Source organism: Python bivittatus, unplaced genomic scaffold (genome assembly GCF_059951505.1).
Source record: "Python bivittatus isolate LINGU-HERP-01145 unplaced genomic scaffold, Pbiv_v1 ctg000480_np1212, whole genome shotgun sequence".
Taxonomy (NCBI): domain Eukaryota; kingdom Metazoa; phylum Chordata; class Lepidosauria; order Squamata; family Pythonidae; genus Python; species Python bivittatus.
This window is the reverse complement of record NW_028277075.1, coordinates 75439464-75459632: the sequence shown is the minus strand read 5'-3', so window position 1 is coordinate 75459632 and position 20169 is coordinate 75439464. Positions and strand designations below refer to the sequence as shown.

General features: G+C 41.9%; 1 protein-coding gene across 2 annotated transcripts in view; it reads right to left on the bottom strand.

Annotated features, from left to right (window-relative positions):
• ABCB6 (ATP binding cassette subfamily B member 6 (LAN blood group)) overlaps positions 1-20169 on the bottom strand; it is a 40482-nt gene that overhangs the window by 10370 nt on the left and 9943 nt on the right. For both annotated transcript variants that reach the window (XM_007419806.3, XM_088146352.1), the window contains exons 4-15: positions 19381-19570; positions 13719-13811; positions 12948-13140; positions 12664-12785; positions 10180-10289; positions 9830-9895; positions 8663-8788; positions 6047-6123; positions 4356-4419; positions 2299-2384; positions 1688-1745; positions 1374-1478 (exon numbers count right to left, since the gene is read on the bottom strand). In XM_007419806.3, coding sequence (XP_007419868.2) covers positions 1374-1478; positions 1688-1745; positions 2299-2384; positions 4356-4419; positions 6047-6123; positions 8663-8788; positions 9830-9895; positions 10180-10289; positions 12664-12785; positions 12948-13140; positions 13719-13811; positions 19381-19570 — 1290 coding nt within the window. The remainder of the gene's footprint in view (positions 1-1373; positions 1479-1687; positions 1746-2298; positions 2385-4355; positions 4420-6046; positions 6124-8662; positions 8789-9829; positions 9896-10179; positions 10290-12663; positions 12786-12947; positions 13141-13718; positions 13812-19380; positions 19571-20169) is intronic.

The following is a 20169-nucleotide window of genomic DNA, read 5'->3' as shown; positions in this document are numbered from 1 at the left end:
CACTTGGACAACCATTCATCTTCTGAACCATAAAGCACAGGTAGCCAAGATACTCCTCTAGCTATTTTTACTTGACTTCACATACATAGTATGTGTGTGAGGGGTTAAACTACATGTATAACCCTGGGGCCTGCAAACAAATTCTCCTTGTCAAATAACGGTTTCTCAAATGGTTCCCATTCTATCCCTTTTGTAAGATCAAAAGCTATTTATTTATTTATTTATTTACCAATCAGTCAATCAAATTTGTCATTGTCCATCTCATTGGAACAACTCTGGGCAGTTTACAAAACAGTTAACATCAATTAAAATTACAATATATAATAGTCTTAAATAAATAGAAAATAAATAGATCCAAGAATAGATGTTAAAATTAGCAGCCACTTGGGGAGTGTCATCAAGGCATCAGCCACCCCCAGGACTGGGTAAGATTGTTGTCCTCCCATGTAAGCTGGCAGAACCAGGTCTTTAGTACCTAAACTTGTTTTCCTGGGGAGCTGGAATCTTCTTTCTTCTGATAGAAGAAAGTATTTCTTTAGATTTGCGCTGTCAACACAGACTTTTTCCCCCAAAGTCCATTCTTCCTAACATTTCATGGTACTTCCTAGCTGCTCAAATAGCATTTTGAAGTTAACTTCTTCAAAATCTCCAATTAATTGCTTCAACCATTCAAATGATTTGGTGCTGCTAAGAGTCCTGATCATTGTTAGATAAGTTTAAAAACACCAGTCTCAGTAGAGATCCTGGGAGGACATCTGATTATATTCTGCTGCTGACTTGGCCCCGACACAGTAATGTAAAGAAGTACATACAGTGGGGCAAAAAAGTATTTAGTTAGCCACCAATTGTGCAAGTTCTCCCACTTAAAAAGATGAGAGAGGCCTGTAATTTTCATCATAGGTATACCTCAACTATGAGAGACAAAATGAGAAAAAAAATCCAGAAAATCACATTGTCTGATTTTTAAAGAATTTATTTGCAAATCATGGTGAAAAATAAGTATTTGGTCAATATCAAAAGTTCATCTCAATACTTTGTTATATATCCTTTGTTGGCAATGACAATGTGATTTTCTGGATTTTTTCCCCCATTTTGTCTCTCATAGTTGAGGTCTTACAGGCCTCTCTCATCTTTTTAAGTGAGAGAACTTGCACAATTGGTGGCTGACTAAATACTTTTTTGCCCCACTGTACAAGCCACTGTATGTACAGATGAGGCTGAAACTCATGGTTTCAGCAATTTATTTAGACCATATTTGGGGGTACACTTCTCATCCTCCTCACACCCCACTACCTTTGAAACGAACCTTCTCCATGCCTTGATCCAAGATGGATGTCCCTTCTACTATCAACACATCCCAATGGGTTTGTTACCTTAGAGATATCCTGCCCATCTATTCGTATGCAGCCTCCCCACACGTCATAAAAGCGGAACAGCAGTCGGACAATGGTACTCTTTCCTGACCCAGAGGGTCCCACCTAGAGAGAAAGGGAGAGAAGGCAAAGTGTCCCCATAAATTAAGTCTGTGGGAAGAAATGGAAAGTGGGGAGACTTACCAAGTTTTAACCTCTGTTTTTGGGCCCTTCTTTGGGGCCTGTCACTATTCCTATCAAATGGGAGGCAAAAAAATGTACTGTCCTATTACAGAACACCATTATTTACAGCAGAGCCATTCCTATCTCCTTACCAGCGCTAGAGTTTGCCCAGGCATTGCGGTAAAGGAAACATCATGTAAAATTTCCTTCCTGTGTGGAGAATAACAAAAGAGAGCAGTCACCCATCTCTCAACCTGTCATTGCTCTTCTGAAGCTCCCTGGTGACACCTCCCATACATGATGCCCTCCTCTGCTCCAGACACATACTGGAATAGTCTGAATAACAATGACTATGGTGCTCCATAGAAGCAACCTAAGTTAAGAGGGTTAATATACAGATAAAAGAAAAGCAGGTTTTTGAACTCTATATTTTATTAATTCCCCAAACATCTTTCAAGAATTATAAGCTTAGTTCCTACCTTTCTCACTCATCATGGTTCAGAAGGGAGATACAAAACATGTCTGTTTCTGAGCTTTTATCTCATCCATAGTAAGTCCCACTGGAAAGCTTTAATGAGATAGCACATGGCTCACATTCACACTGTCACCATCACTATCCTTTCCCTTTCTTTGCTAAGTCCTCTGAGCACCTATTCTCCATGTGACCTGCCTACTGTTGAAAAAATGTTGTTCAACCCTTCCTTCCTTTTCAGATTCAACATGCACATTTGCCGCCATCAATAGTTTTACCTTCTCTACTCACCCTTCTACATAGCCAAAATGGACATTTTCAAATTCCACACGTCCTGCGAGAAATCGAAGATCTCCAGCACCTGGTTCATCCTTCACCTATAAGTTAACACATCTGTAATATCACCTGTACTTAGGATCCTGGCTAGCTAAGTTGGTGGAGGCAAGAAGATTTGCCCCAGTGGCCAAGAAGTTGCTCTTGGAAGCCATTCACATACAGAAGCACCATTCTTGAGGTAGGGCACTTGTTTTTCAGGCACAAAATTCAGACACAAAATTCAAGGTTTAGTTTGTAGCAGTTCCAGTAATAAAAGCTAGATAGCAGATGACAAGAAAGGCTTCTTTTGGAAACCCTGGTTAGTTGCCACCATAGTTGAAAAACCTCTATTGATGAACAGATCTGATCTGTTCATCACAGCTTCCTATGTTCCAAAGATACACCTTGGAGAGGTTCAGGTACAGGTTCTAGTGGTAATATCCCTAACCACCAGTATTATGATAAAAAATTACAAGTCTGAAAATGGAAGATGCCATTTGGCTCCTGGCTAACCCAAATCTGGCTGCCTATTTTTTTTTTTTTTTAAAAAGACAAGCTATGACAGTGGCCAAAATAAGGTACATCCCAAAGATTAATTTGGTCCTTTCCAACTTGCATCCTTCACAGATGCAGAGACTTCCAACTCCGAGAACTGCCAGCCAACAGGTCCAGGGTGCTGTTGCAGTGTAGTTCTAAAGCAGCTGGATGGCATCAGGTTGGGAAAGGCTAAACTAAATCAAGTATGTCCTTTCTGAAAGGGGACGTTGCTGTTTTTCAATAAACTGATCGGTGCTAGTAATTAACCCTGAAGCACAGCAACAGAATGGCTGGGTTCACACGCCAGGATAATCCATAATTTGCTCCACCACAGTTTATTGAATAAACTACAACTGGCTTGGTCTGTTCCATATATGAAGCCATAACTGGGACTTATAAACCAGCATGGCTAAAATCAAACAAACTACATTATCACTTAGTTGAACATGTGCAAACAGCCCATGTGAAGGATTCAATATAACAGGAAACAAACAAGCAATGCAATGATTTCTAGAAACTCCAATTCCTGGGTTCTAATAGTTACAGATAGTCATTTAAAGGCCATTTGTTCAGTGACCCTTCGAAGTTACAACAGCACTGAACAAATGGTAGTTATGACTGGTCCTCAAAGTTATAGCCATTGCAGTCCCCCCATAATCACGTGATCAAAATTCGGGCACTTGGCAGCCTGCCTGCATTTACAACCACAGTGTGCACTTCTACTCCTCCCGTCCGTCCTCCTCCCCCCCCATCTCTGCCCTTTTGGCTGCCCTGCACTCTGTCACCGCCTACCCCTGCCACTCCCCCCATTGACCTTTGTTGTCTTCTGCCTCCTGCTTCTGAGGCGCACCTGGCTGAGGCAGCTGTTGGACTTTTGTGACACCTCAGTGGGGCCTTTGCGACACTTCCACAACATGTCATGGAGGTCTTGCAGAGGCCTCGTGGAGGCCATCATGAAGGGCCAGCAGTTGCCTCGGCTGGGCACACTTCATCAGCAGTGGGAGAAAGAAGGTCGCAAAGGTCAGCTGGGGGTGGTGGGGGGTGGCAGGGGTAGGCAGTGGCAGAGTGCAGGGTAGCCAAAAAGGCAAAGATAGGGGGGAGTTAGGTGGGTGCGGGGTGATGAAGTGGAGGTGAGCATGGCAGGGTGGTGGAGCCTTGTCTGACAAAGGGAGTTTGCTTGGCCCGGCTGGGGAGGAGGCAGCAGAACAAAGCCAGCAGTTCACACAGAGTAGGAGAAGCTTGAGGTCCTCACCTAATGACAGCGTGGTCCTCACCTAACAACTGCAACTGGGACTACTGGAATTGCCGTCACTAAGTGGTGCAGTCATGTGATGTTTTGCCTAATGCCTGCTTCACTTAGTGACAGAAATTCCAGTCCCAATTAGGGTTGTTAAGCGAGGACTATCTGCAGTTTATAGTCTATGGGGTGTAATGCATAAGAAAGGGAAAATAAGCTGGTTTGCTATGATCTAAAATACAGATATGATCTCCCTTACCTCCAGTTCTTCCCTGAAGAGCTCAAACATATTTTCCATGTCAACAAATGAGGACTGGATCATTCTGAAAAGGAAAAGCAGAATCTCCATTGCACCAAAGCAACCAAGTTAAAGAGGTTTCAAGAAAGAAAAGGGAATGAAGCAGACAAGTACTTACATCCAAACACAGCAATCTTTTACACCCTAAGCATGAAAGCAAACCCCATCAGTCACACCCTCCCAGTTAATGTTCCCAGATCTTTAACATATGTTCACATAGTAAATTATCTCACACCTCTTTTTAACCATTTTTGATACGGGAAGAATAAAGGAGAGGGCATCTTAAATGATTACAAACAAGGAACTTTTTAATGGAATAAATACAGTATATAATTCCTAGGGCTGTGTTCTATTTTCCAAGCCTGAACTCAGCTTTCTAGGCATGAGGAATTTTTATGGTAATTCCTTTCACTGCTGGAGTTGTAGAATTATTCATACAAAAGGAATTAATAAGAAAATGTTTGTATTAGCTTGAATAGAACAGAATACACCATTCAACACCTTTCCATGTCTTATGATTACTTTTCAGTAACCAACTAGTTATTAAACTTAGTATTTTGTTAATTACTAAAATTTTTCCCCATATTGATTAAACAATTAGCCCACTCTAAAGAAGAACTGAAATTGTATAAAACTATGGGATCATTACTGTATCTTTGCACTGTCCACATATTTGCAGACAGTGCATCAGATATCAAATTTTAATATGATTAATACATACAGAATGTCCAGTATGCATTTTACTATGCAGTATACAGCTTGTCTTTTCTAATGTTTAATCCTAATTCAAACCTATACTAGACCAGATTTACAAATAATTTGGACTTCCTGCTCCTTCCATGCTAAGGATCTATCTTTTAATTTAGAACCAAAAATATTAAATATTAAATACATATTCACTTGCACTTAGACTACCTGTCTTTTAACTCAAGGCAAGGATTCGACCTTGCCTGTGATACGTTGTATTCCGATGAGCTTTCTTTCTTACAAGATAAACAGACTGTTATTGCAATCTGATATTTTAAAATAAGTCCATATTTCTCCAATTAGTTCTGTTTTATTTCAGGCATCTCAGAAATGGATACATTTCTATTTGCTGTCAGTCTCTGTATAAAAATGAAAGGCAAACACTATCCACAAGAGTCATGATGAGCACAAAATAGAGCGGTATCCACTGGTACCAATTTCCAGGTGATTTTCAGTAGATTGTCAACATTTCTGATTCAGCTTTTCTCTTTAGAGTAATTGTGGGGAAACCCTTGACTGGAAAGGTGTGTGTTTTTTTTTTTAAGTGGGGTGAATATAAATGCACTGAATGAGGAGCAAGAAGCCCAAATTATTTGAATGCACTGTTCTTTAATTCTTAGGGCATGAGCATTCACCTGAGGTGCTCAGCTGACTTGGTCCCTGCTGACAGATCTGCTTATTCCTGCTTTAGATATTATTCTTAGATTCAGATACATAATCCTTTTCTTGTTACAGGCAAATTTAAATCTGAGAAATGGGATATGGGTGCTCTGTTTGGAGCAGACTATAAATCAAACAACAATATAAACCCAGTTTATCCCCCCAAGTTCATCAACCCACTTCTCTTTGCGTCACCCAAAATGGCTAATAAATTTACAAAAAAAGTAGCCTAATGATGAAGTTACCTGTAATATGTGCCAAACCAGTTCAGCGGAGTATACAACTGAATAATGTATGTGCCAAAGAGAACATAATCGCCTACCTGGAGGAAACAGGAAGAATATATCCATTTTTACAATAGCAATTGTCCCTCCCATACAATACACTGAAAACAGTGTCAAGTTCAGATTTACATGTTGATTCCTGAAGATCAAGTGTCTCCCAAATCTTGCCCAGTTAACCCCATTTCCCTTGTCTTACATTTGTTCACTGAATATGGCTTCTTTTTCACTTAAGCTGAGTTATCGATTTGAGATATTCAAACATTTAAAAAAATATTATTTCAGAAGAAATGTTTATGTTCAGAGAACAGTACATACAAACACCAAAGATTCTGGTGAAGCAGACTGGTCTGAGAAGATACCATGGGTAATATATACATTTCTGCTCTGTCTTTATTGAAAAAAAAAGGAAGCTCCTCTTTGGATTTATAAGCCTACTATAGAGTGAGTTACATATATTCCGCTAATCCAACCCTGAATTAGGAGGTCCAGAACAAAGACTGCAGAAGCTGAGTTTTTTGCAGACCAAGGCAAGGTTCAATGCCCATGGCAATATCAGCTATATCTCGGTTTTTCTGTCTTCTCCTCCCATCAATTAAATGGTAGATATGAGTGTGTCCAGACACAGGGCTAATTTGCAGGACCAAATTTCAAATTTGGGGCAGTTTAATGCACTGCCTTTCTACCATCTGATCAAAACCACACCTTCCAATCTGTTGCCCATACATAGGGTATGAAAGAAAAAGAATAAACTTTTTCCTTGCTTTTCTTTCCCCAGATCAGGATGGCAGCAGGCAGGCAGGCAGGGGGAGGGGGGGAGGGAGGAAAAGAAGAAGCCGTCTACCAATTAAATCAACCTTAAGTATCTGTTCTGAATCTTTTAGATTACAGATGGAGGCTTATGTATCTCATTGCTCCTTCTACACTCATGACTTGAAGATATTAGGGAACAGTTTAGGCTAGCAACTTTTCCCCTGGTTTGCTACTTTTCTCTGTGAAAAGATGCAAGGAGAAGAGGAGAAATAGGTGAATTTCACCTAGAGCTGAGGTGTAGATTAACAATCCCAGTGACAATTAGGCTATAGTCCAGTGTTTCTCAACCTTGGCAACTTTAAGATGGGTGGACTTCAATTCCCAGAATTCCCCAGCCAGCATTCCCCATGGTTGGCTGGGGAATTCTGGGAGTTGAAGTCCACCCATCTCAAAGTTGCCAAGGTTGAGAAACACTGCTATAGTCTAACACAAGTGGAAACCAGGTTGAAAATCATTCATGCATGGAAGTAAAGATTTTTTAACTTTGTATGCCACTCAGAGTCACGTATGTGAGATGGGCTGCTATATAAATTTACCAAATAAATAAATAACGCTGTAAGCAACCCTACCTAGCATGGTCAATGATCAGGAATGCCATAGGTTCCTCACCACTAACTTGATTGTCAGAGGGGAAGGAGAGGTGAAATAATTCCTTTCTGGAATCCCAAATAATGTGTCAAACTAGACTGATGATAAAACTTTTATACTTGCAGCATTCCTTGCAGCAAAAATTCATTGGTGCAACGTGGTTCAGTAATTCCCAGGCTTTTTTTTGTTTTAATTTGTTTAGCATTTAACCAAGTTCAGTTTGCCTATAATTCATACTTGACACTTTTCCCTTCATTTAGATGTGAAAGTGCCAGCCATATTACATTTTTATAGCTGCACTTCTCCATTACCTCCTCTGGTTTTAAAAAGCGCCTTTTTGCCTCCCGTCCCTCGGATTGCACTCCATGTGGGGAATGTGTTTTCACATCTGGAGTACAAACCCAAAACATCCCAATCTCTTTCTTCTGATGTTTGTGGAAACCAGCTCCCATTTGGTGAGGTCCACCCCCCTTTCCTGCTTAGATCTCTTAATTGGTGACAAATCTTTTCCAGGCTGGGCCTCTTGTTTGCAATAGCTTTTGTTCTCAAAGAGAGATCCAATTCTCCAGTTGGTTTCATTTTAATCTTCTCCACCCTCGGCTGCCCGTTTTTCTCAGCATGACCTGAGATTTGCCTTTGGAACTCACTGTCTTAAATTCAGAAAACACTATTCTGTAGAACACTACAAAGACTCTTGACATCAGTCATCACTTTCCACAACTACATTCGGCAATTTCTTTCATAGTTTTGTCTGGTGAATTCTTCCACCTATTCAGATTACTAGAGCCCTCTGAACTCCCTTTCCTGCTTTTCGTGGCACTCTGCAGATCATCGCAAGACTACCAGTAAGTATTATGCAGAGAAGGCTAGTGCTGCTGTTATTTCCACTGGCAACTTCATGAATGCATTTTAAACAGGTTCAGTGCCTGTTCATTTGCAAGCAGATATATGTAGATGAGCTTGATGTTTTACTACAGAAATTTCCAAAACACTGCCAGGTTTTGTAGAGGTGCATTGCAACGGTCTAAAAACTTTCTAGCTCATGGGAAATCATTCACGAAGCCAGATGCTTCATCTGGAGGGGCTTCCATAGTAAGGATGGGTTGTAGATTGGTTCTTGTTTCAGATTCTTCATACTCAGAGAAACCCAAACCACTTATGCAGTGAGCAAGAACTTACAAGGAGTTTCTTATTAGTCACATAAGAAGCACATAGGAGGGATCCAGCCAGCAGCCCCAAGCCTATCACCAGATTCTGTGTCTGGTTCAACAGGCCCAGGGATGCATTTACTTTCCATTCTGCAACCTACCAAAAGAAAAGAAAATAAATTAATTCCACAATGCAATGCTAAAAATCTCTGCAGCCAACAGAGATTGTTCAACAGATCTTTTACCCTCCAACATCCACACAGCAGACCAATGATGCATCCAGGAATGGACAAGCTATGTCTTCTCCATCCCACTACAAGACAATTTAGGTCAGCCAGGCATGCTCTTCTAGAATACTCCTCCCATCTGGACATGCCGCTCCTCCTATTTACAGGACAGAATTAACTGAACTTGAAAAGGGCCTTGCTGAGTCTATCCAAACTCTCCGCAATAGAAAATCCTGCCATGGCCTTGCTTGGCTATGACTGAGCAGTTTGGGCAGCATCTGAGCAGCTACGCTATTTATTAACAGACTGAGAGAATAATCTTTAACAAACATGCCAGTGTTACAAAATCCCAGGAAAAGTCTTGTCAGAGTCGCACCTTGGGCCAGTCCTTGAGTGGTCCAGGAAGAAAAACAACTGGACTCTGCTTTAGTTAAAGCTACAGATTGTATTATATACAGCTGTATACACATTATATCTTACCTACTAACCTACTCCACAGCTCTTAGTAACACACATAGCAACATCCAGCCATAACCAGCAGCTCGCAGGCTGCTTATATCCCCCACATAGTGCTGAGTCAGTATCTATCAGGTGTGAGTACTTGGCTCATTAGCCCTGGCTACATGGTTTGCCCTGTGTTATTCTCACAGTAACATTTCTACTGAGTATACCTCAACAAGTCTCTGGTTCTCCGTGTCTTAATCTTCCCTTGTTATGATGTACTTATTGATTCCCTTCCTAGACAATTATGTGCAACACTTCTTTCTCTAAGGAAATGGAACTATTCATTCCCTTCCCAATTATTGCATGCATGTGTCCATACATGAAAACATAGGAGTATACGGACATACATATCCCTATGTGCTGGTACTCAAGGGAAAAAGAAAAGGAAGGTCTGACCAAAAAAACCAGTGCATTCTAATAGACATAGAAGAAACAAGTCCAAACATTGCACCTGGGTCCTTCTCTACCTGATACTTGATAATGGCATCATTGAAGCGTCTAGCCTCGTAGTCCTCTGCACTGTAATACTTCACCTGCAACAAACCAAACCAGGGATTGGTCAGTACAAAACTGGTATTTCCTACGCTAAGTCACCCAGCTTTTATTCTAGGTTAACTCTTGATAAAAAAGATATTCATTGAACCTGGGGGCGTTATTGTTAGACCAAAATGGAAATCTCTTCCTCCTCTAAGCCAAAATCTGAAATTGAAGCAATCTCAAACAGTACAGGGACAAAAGGCAGCCAGAATGGCTTGCTGCCACTCCTTGCGCTCCCTACTCCCACCCACCGGCTTTGGTAAGCGGAGGTCCTAAGTACCGTCTCAAAGTTGAGAAGTGAGTCAACAGCTCGAGACTTGGCCTCATTGTCACGAAGATTCATATCACGGCGGTACTTTGTTCGCCACTCAGTCATTATTATAGTCAGTGCTATGTGGAAAAAGAGAGGCCAACTATCACTACAGGCAAATTCTTGATTCTTTCCATTTCAGCTCATAATCAAGACTGTAAAAAAAATGGCACCGAGAACACCGATTTTTAAAATCATGATTATTTCAGTGTGTGTATGTATACATATGCACATTATTTTTTTTACCCTAATAAAGCCAGCCGAACAACAGGTAGGCAGTGATATCTCCGATATAGGGATGTGCAAATCGTTCTGACTTTGATATGGGCATCCTTGTGTCATGAGTTTTGCCTTGAGTTCAAGAGAAAACAAGACATGTTGTCTCACTTGGAGTGTTCCAATGTCCCACAAATTCTTTTAAATAAAGAAAATCATGAGAATTTTCTTTATTTAAAAGAATTTGTGGGACACTGGAACACTCCAAGTGAGTGTTGGGGACTTAGAGTGCATTAACTAATAAAACAGGAATGATATGTTCCACTCCTGCAGCTAATAGTATGAGATAGTTCAGCAAAGAACTGAGGGCAAGTCCTATTTTATGCAAGAAAAAGATTGCACCCTACTTGATTTACTGTTGTTTTTTTAAATATTTGCTATGAGAAAGTAAAAGTTCATGGGTTATAATATAACATTGTCCCTGAATTTTTGAACTTTCCTTTCTGGGCAGATTTCCAAAAATTATGTTACTTGCTTTGTAGGTGGCCAAATGGCAAAGTGTACTGTGCATATGCCTTAGAAACAAACTGTCAGCCAAAAGTCTGTTTTTGGTGTTGCTCCACTTTTATGATCTATTCAGAAGCAAATCCACTCTAGCTGCTGCTTGTTTTGCTGTGCTCACGTTCTGTGGCTGTTTGTGCAGGCGCACTAAGGCTTCCATTGTATGGAGTGGGGATTTAATTTGAGCCAATTTTTCTTTATATTTGCTGATAAGGAGCACTCAGCATGAATTACTCCTGCACCTATTTTTGTGGCTGTAGGATGAAAAACAAGAGAGTCATGGGCACGTTTCATGGTCATTCACATTTCCCATTTTCCCTATGTCTGCACACTCAAAACGTTTTTTGACTTTTGTTCTGTAGGAAGACAACCCATTAAAATATTTTAAACAAACATTCTGAACGGGACACTTTTATTTTAAGGTAAGAACAAAACCTTTCCCCTCCATTTTGTGGATTTTTCCCCATTTTCCCCCCATTTTGTTTCCATTTCCCATTTGGGAATGGGTAGCTGAACAGGGTCTTCTGCTATTACTAGTGAAAAAAGACTTCATGCAAACTTACCAAATATGCTTAGTATGCATAATTTACAGGGATGCAATTAAAGTATGGGTTGGATCAAGAGAAAATTTCTCATGCTTAGCCAAAGGACAGCAATCTGTTGGTGGCTGGAGGATTAAGTTTTGAAAATTAATTGGGATGGGGGAAGGAACAACTGAATGCCGTAAGAGGCAGGACAACAACATCGTGACATTACTTATAGAAGGAAATTAGGGTGTTTCCTGGAGGTTAGGTTTTGTGGGGACTTCTCAATTAGCTATCTTGTGGCTTATTCTTAATTTGGTTTTCTATAGAAAAATGACCAAAAAAATCTTGCCTCCATTTTTCAGCAGTTTTAGTGGGTGACTTTAGGGGCTTTATGGGCTACATGCAGCTCATGGATTACACACCCCTATTTTAATCGCATCAGAACCAATAAGACAATTTAGTCGTGCCTAATTTAAGTCCTACTGAGTTAAATGAGACTCAAATAGGCAAGATTCTGAATTTACCTCAGTGCAAAGTTAGCTTATTGTCTTAGCTTTGCATAATGTACTTTATTTCAGATCACGATAAAAAGGATGCAGGTATGTCATACTACCTGGTTAGCTTCACCTCCTTTGCTTCACAGGATCTGAAAGGAGTAGAAGAGACACAGAATTCCCTCCCAGGGCAGCTGAGGGTCAAAGTATTTCTTCCTGTGTGTCATTTACCTTGCTAAAAAGAGACCCTGCTTGTTTCAATCGATTATTGTTCAGCAACGTAAAGCATATTAACAGACCAATTTGGATCAGCACCCCAACAGGGGCAAAGCGTTAACGCCCCCTTAATATCTAGGTTGGAAGCTGGATCAGGAATGAATCATCTGCTCTTTTTCTAAAACAGCCTCCCCAATCTGGCATCCCCTCCAACTATGTTGGGACTGTAACTCCAGAAGACCCAGCTACTCTGACCATTGGCCTTCATGGCTGGAAATTCTGGGCTGTAATTAATCAGAAAAAAAAAGCATGAAGTGGGGGGAGGTTTTTATTAAATTGTAACGCCTAGTTCCGTTATGTCAGTATCACAGACTTGACTCTGAAGACAATGGAAACCTCTCTCTGCCCCCCACTGCTGCCCCTGGCATCAAAACACTCACTGAGGTAAAGGCTCATGCAGAGGAAGATGATGAGGCCGAACCAGCCGCTGAAGGTTAAGGCGAAATACACAATAGCAATTATAATATCAGCCACCGTGGGGAAGATGCTGAATATGATGTAACTGTAGGATGAGAGGGTGGGAAACTAAGATCACACAGTGTACAATGCCCTCTCCAAAACTCCTCCACCCCCACTGGGGTCAGAAGGAGAAGAGCTGACTGCAGGAATCTCTGCCAGCTGTTGAACATTGATGGATTCCCACTGGCCAGACATGTCTACATACCTGAGCAAGCTGTTGATGCTGCTAGTGCCTCGGTCAACACTGCGCAACACCTCGCCTGTCTTGCGCTCCAGGTGCCAGCGAAGAGACAGGTTATGGAGATGCCGGAGGAGCTCTACCTGGACTTCACGGCTGGTGAACTGTTGCACGCGGATCCACAGAAAGGTGCGAACATTGTTAAGGAAGCCAGTGGTTCCTACGGCAAGCACGTGTATTTTTGTTTCAGTGCATGTGTTTTTGTTTCAGATGAAAACCTGACTGCACCCCCAATACTTTGAACAAGAAGAAGTCTTTCCTAATCAGTCACCTACCAGAACTAGTAGACTTCAATTCTTAAAATCCCCAACCCATCTGGCCAAGACTGACATCAGCTGTAATTCCCCAGCCATCATGATCAATTTATATTTCCCCATGAATTCTTTCAGCTACACGGGCTGAGCACATAAGCATTTAAAGCTTCCAGCCACAGGGTTAAATATGACCAGGAGGCACATGCCTCACGACTGCAGATCCTGCAGTCTGCCATACTACATAGGAAAGGGAAGTAGAGGAAATGCTTTTGTTCCAAAATTTTATGTGTCAGCTTCAAGCTGGACAACCACTTCCATTTCAAAAGTTCAGTTATGCTATAAAGCTGAGCTGGTATGTTTCTCGGAGGGCAAAAAGGTTAGAAAAGAAGAGAAATCTCATATATATGTTAAGGTGGAGGATAGGAGTCCCATGGCAACTTTCAGCTAGTCATATGCATCTTATAAGTTTCACACAATAACTTACCAGCCCCTCCTCCCTGGAGGAACTTGAGGATCGCGTAGATACAAATGGTCTGAAGCACTATGTGCCAAGTCACTCTCTCTGTGAGCTCATCCACTACAGGGTAGGAGGACAAAAGTTAATCTGAAAGCCACAATCCTTTAACCTGACTTATTTGCCCATCCACTGCCGATCATATTCATATACCCTTTGCCCATCATTCCTTAGATCAATTCTTGATTGCTTCTAATTGCTTTCTTTTGCATGCATAAAGTCACACTTAGATAGGCAGACTGGGAATGATGTGAGTAATAGTTCTTCTTCTGCCCTGCTTTCAGCATGATGTTCCCAACCAACACTCCTTAGAGTCCCCAGCATTGCCATGGGGGGTGGGGGATGGGGGTGGGGAAGATGAGATTAGGGGCAGGAAGAGAGGAGTTCTGTGCTATACACTCTACGAATGCCTGGATTTTTTTGCTCTGTTCCCTCTATCCTATCCTCAAGCAAGTTATGATCTCAAGCTAGCAGAATCACAGTGGGGCCAGCCTCAGGCAATAAATCTCAGAACTGAGATGTCACACCATCTAGCTCACTTTATAGCTTGACATGCTGGTCTGAACAGTGCTAGAATAGAGTGGCCTCACTAGATTTAGAAGAACACTTAAGATTAAAATTGGGTAGCTGTCTGAGAATTACTAAAGTGCTTCTGAGAGCCAGGAAAAAATAGCCCTAACTAATGAATCTCTCCTGGTAGGACAAATCTTTCTTCTAAAAAGAAAGGGTAACTACAATTTGGGCAGCTTAGGAGGTGTTCTGTCAAGCTAGGATCTAAGAGAAGCCACCTAGACACAACTTGAGTTGGGGAGAGACATTCATCATCAGTCATGGATGGTTAATAGGCAGGAAACAGCTTGATGAGTATCAAGTGCCCTCCTACTGGGAGTTCTTCACCTTCATCCCAGCATCCTATTCCCAAACTGCTTTGAATTCAAAGCAGCCTACTTTTTTCATCCTCCTACCCATGTGTAAAGATCTTCAAAGAGGCCTTTCTTCCAGGGTCATGGCTGAAAGAAATATATTATGTTCTGACAAAAAGAAAATGGTGGGAGGGGCCTTCTCAGTGGTGGTGCCCAATTTTGAAGCTTTTCTTGAGTGAAATATAACTAGCAGCATCCCCCCCCCTTTTTTTGGTGCCCCTATCAAAACACTGCCCATTTTAAAGCTTTTTATCTCTGTCCAACTGCTGAGTAATGTTTATGTAATTTTAGGTACACTGCCTTGAAATCCCCTGGGAGTAGGAAATATTTTTCCCTTTTGTGTTCATTTTCCAAACCTGAACAGGCAGTTCAGAGCTAAAGTGTCATATTCTGGGTCAGATCCTGCTCTCCCCATATGGATTTTCTTTTGACAGTCACGGGTACTCTTTTCCGAGTGTCTCCTCCTGCTCATCCAGCCGGAGAGCCTCCAGTGGAATCTCCTTGCTTCCTTTGTTCTCCCTTTAAAGGAACTGCACAGCAACAAAAGTCCCACTCCCAACCCCCTGCTAGGCTGCTGGGAGACACAAAGGCCCCTTGTTTGTTTGCCGCCAGCGGCACTTTGCTGGGTAATCCTAACTGGCAGGGTGGGTGACCCCATCTGGCAGTGCCCCTCTTTTGCCTTTCAATCTTTCTACATGGTGGGAAGAGGGGATCAGAAAGAGACCTTCTCCCCCCTTTCCATTTTATTTTATTTTGCACATGGTAGATGATGTTAAAGCCATCCTGCTCCCAAACAAAGGCATAAATTAAAATGGCATATACAGGGAGGGATGGCAGGGGATATGGGGGCAGGTGACCTTGAAGGAATATGTGTCACTGATTTTTCAAAACTAAGATGGTCATTCCCATTTTTTTAGGATGAAGAACTAAAGATGGGCAACAGTGAGGGTCCCAAGGCTACAAAGTGAGCCAACAGATTTCAAGCCAGATCTCCCAGAGTAAATCTCAGACTCACATTTCAACTCTCCATCCACTGTGATACGCCTTCTGCCCACCTCATGATGTGGCACAAAACACACATGCCAAATTTGAAGCACAGAGATAGAGAAGCTAGAGAGAAAAGTTTGACCCGCCATCCAGGCAGAGGCTTTTATTGTGCAATTGCCCTGCACAACGCGTAAACCTCCTGGGTTTTCCCACCAAGATACTGAATGGGAAACTGGTAGTACTCTAACTTCTTCATAACATGTGTGTCTCTTGACACACATAAATCCAGGGACATACTGCGCAGCACATTACATTAAATATATTCATTAAATAACAAGGCAAGGAAAACATTTAAACAGGACCAATAGGATTTACAGGAGACCTACAAGGAAAGAAAAGTTAAATGTAGAATTAAGGATTTAATTAATGTACTAAAATTTATAACCTTAGGAACAGCCTCCCACCAGAAATTCAAATGTCAACATCACTCTGGTCCTTTAGGAAACCTGTTTAAAATGGAGCTATTCAGAAGGATAATTGATTAAGGTCTGTCACTGGTATATCATTTTATTTGGAGTAACTGAATGAGTCATATTATGATTTTAATATACTACAATGTATTTGTATTACTTGGGATTATTTCTAGTTTTATTGTACACCACCAGAAGTCCATGTGGAATATGTTGAGTCTGGCAGTATAAAAACGAAGGAATTAAGATGATGATGATGATGATGATGATAATTTATTAAATTTATATGCTGCCTGACTCCCAGTGACTAACTAGCTAAAAGTAACTCTACATGAATTATAGATTAATAATCATAGACTGATGTAGAATTCATCTGTGAACAAAACATTTACAAAACTCATTCCTTTGGCTTGTGAATTTTTAAGAACTGAGATCCTTAATTCCATCCCTGGAAACTGATAGGCAACTGAATCCTGCCCCCCACCTCAAATCCATCATAGCAGTACAAGTGAGTCAAAAGAAACAGATAAGTATGTGGAAATTAGGGGAATATGTGGAGGATACTGATGGTTGTTAGCCATGAGAGCTGAAAGCACAATTTCTACCAAAAACTGTGAATTAACAGACATAGACTACCCACAGTCCTTGGTCACTCTGTCCGTAGCCCATAATTGTCCAGCGGTTCTGCATCTGCCACTGGAACAGGCTGTCCTTTTGCCGCAGTCAAGGGATTTGGGAGTCACATTCTACCCATTTGGGCAAGAAGGTCTACAGGGAACTTTGCGAAGCACTGTAATCCCCAACACCCTGCTGGATACCATCATGGTGTGCATCACACCAGAACTGTGTCATCCATTAAGAATAACAATGTCACTGGCAGCGTGCTTTATGGAACATGGCTCCCTCCACTCTGCCACAGCTCCAGGCAGAGCACCATGAGCAAGAGCAAGACTGCTAGGGAGGGGGACAAGGCTAAAGTAACTTGCTGAAGAGCACTATTCCCTTTTGCCCCCTTTCTGTTTGCACGTGTGTGTGTGGGAGTGATTAAACAAATATATTGGAGGCGTGGCCATGTGCCATCTAATAGCCTCATAACTAAAGCATGCCCATCATTCCCTGCTGGCAAAGGCAGGAGGCTGAGCAAAATGGATCGCTGGCTTGACTCAGCAGGGAAAACCACGTTCTTAAGCCCATTGGTGGACAGGGGTGAGCTTTAGAATACCAGACAGCTGCACTGAGTCAGACTAAGAATAGGTAGAGAATCTGGTTAAGACCTGCAGAACATGGCCTCTTCCAGGTGGGCGTGAGGAAGACAGTATCCCTGTCCTGCAGCTACTTAACATGTAGGACAGAGCCTTCCCTGCTCTCAGATGCCTCCCCATCAAGCCATTTTGTATGCCGTTTGCGGTTCCATGCCTCCCGCCTGCAGGGATTCTTTTGTAAAGTCTAAAAGTCAGGGCTGAAAGGCAGGTCTAGAGTCCATCCCCCCCTATTCAGATGCCTCTCAATAGCTGCCCTGAATTGGCACTCACAGTGCCCACCAGGGCATGGGAACCTGGCACACACCAGCAGCTTCTGCTAACAAAGAGCTAGCACTCCTCTCAGAAATTTAACAGAAAGTTAGTCTAGAAGCATGCAGAATAGGAGGTCACAGTGGGGCTCAGGGGTGAAGATCTGGTGAGAGAACAGGGAGAGATATTCGGGAGAATTGAAAAAGCTACCAAATTAATGTCTTCCCAGTCAAAAGGACTAGCGTAGTCCCCAGCCCTATCAAATCACGATCCATAATTTTGCAGATGAAGATGCAATTTTCCATCTAGAGATCAGAATGTACATGAGATGGAGAAGTTGGAGATGGAAGAAGGGCAGGGAAGCAGGCAGAGAAAGTGGGGATAAGACAAGAGTGGTTGGGGAAGTGCAAGGTGAAGCTGCAATTTACCAAGAAAGGCTTCACTGAAGTTGTGAGTCTTGATCAGGAACAAAGATAGAACACAGAATAGGTTGATGAAAAAGAGAACTGTTTTCTACGTGACGTAAAAATGAAGTGGCAAAACTATAAGTACATTTGTGGGTAGAAATGGTGTACGCATCGTATTTCTTTTAGTATATGTGTGGTATCAAGGAATGAGTTCCGCAAAATGTCTCTCTCATCTGCTATCTTTCAACACGAAGGGTACTTTTTAATCACGTAAAGGTGCAGTCAGATCTGATCTTCCCCCTCAAATCTGCAGTCTTAAGTAGTACAGCTGAGAGCTTTGTTATCCCAATCCACCCTATCACTCTTTGCAGATGCATGGAGGTGCCTCTAAGGGACAAGAGGAACATGTCTTGGCACAAAGAAAAGCTCTTTCCTACCGCGTGGATTGCAATGCTCCTATATGTGTCAAGCATTTTGCTGGCAATCACTCACCCTGGGGACTGAGGTTGGTTAAGAGCCTCTTCGAACATTATATTGCATGTAATGCTTAAAACAAGTGCTTGGTAAGGACTCACACCCTGGAGAGCTTCCTGATGGCTAGGGCTCATTGAGACAAGTATTTGTATCTATCAGAAAATTAATAGCTAATACCAAACAACTGAGCTAGGTTGGTTGTACTTGACCATTGTCTATAAAATTATTCTGCATCCTGTAAACAGCTGTGTAAGGGCACCCTCTGCTGGTTAGTTTTAAGCATTATTGAAAATAGAGGACGTTTCTTAGACTGTTATCCTCCCTGCTCTAACTACAAAACTTTCCCAGACACAGATCATCCCCACAACACAGGGGTGGGAAACCTGAACCCCTCCCCTGATCCTCTTTTGTCACTCTTAGAGCCTTCCTTGATTATATCACTGAATTTGAGTTTCTCATTACTTTGACATGGGAAAAGGCCAAATCAGAAGGGTAAACCTAAAATAGGCCTAGCATAGTTATAAGAAGCAATGAAGAAAACTCTATGTACTGTCACTAGAAAAAAAAATCCCAGTTTGCCCATGTGCACGACATGGTTCCCCTCATTTTGCATCATCAACTCACCCACTATATCCCTTAAACCAGTGTTTCTCAATCTCAGCAACTTTAAGATGTGTGAAGTTCAGCTCCCAGAATTCTGGGAGCTGAAGTCCATACATCTTAAAGTTGCTGAGATTGAGAAACACTGCCTTAAACCTTCACACACATCATTAAGTGCAACTTCTGGCTAACCAAAAGTTTCACCAGCCCTGCCCTAGAGGCAGCACTGTGCCTCCTTGCAAGTTACCCACTGTTCTTACCAATATGCTTGTAGTAGATGGGCACAAAGACATTGATGGCACGCTCCAGCCCCATAAGCATTAGACAGAATATCACCACGCCCTGCAGTGGGTAGTTCCCCTTTGGCCACATGTACTGTATAAGGAGGAGTATCTTCTGGCCCATATCCTTCCACGTGGAGGTGTTCTGTCTGGCATTTGGAAGCAGGGGCTGAGATAAGGAAGAGAAAAGAAGTAAGTAAATGGGGAGGGAGGAGATCTGGAGCAAGTTCACTGGAAATATTTGAGAAGTTTGGCACCTGTTCAATATGGCAGAGACAAGAGCACGCAGGAAGAAGGAACGGACTTGGTAGAATAAGAAAAACACAAACTTTTCTTGTTAAAAGGTATAGAATAGCCTTTCCCATCCTGGTACACTTTCCAAAATCCTAGACAACTTTCTTGGTCATTTGGAATGGAATTCTGGGAACTGTGATCCAACTGACCAGGAGACCATCAGTTAGGGAAAGATGAAATAAGGAATGGCCAAAACATCCCATGATTTTTCAGTTACCTCATTTCAGGGGCAGAAGGCAACTTAGGAAAACATAATTAGAAAGAGTCCAGAGTGCACAGGCATCCAGAGCAATGTTCATTAACTCTGCCAACTAATAAATTAACAAGCATATAAGCAGGAATGAGTTACAATGAACCATGGTTCAGAAGCTCCTCCTTTTGTTTCTTCCTCCTACGCAGCCAAGTCCACAAAGGGACAGAATTGTGGTTGCAATAATCCCTGATTAGTTTGAACAGTTCAACTTAAAATGAAGG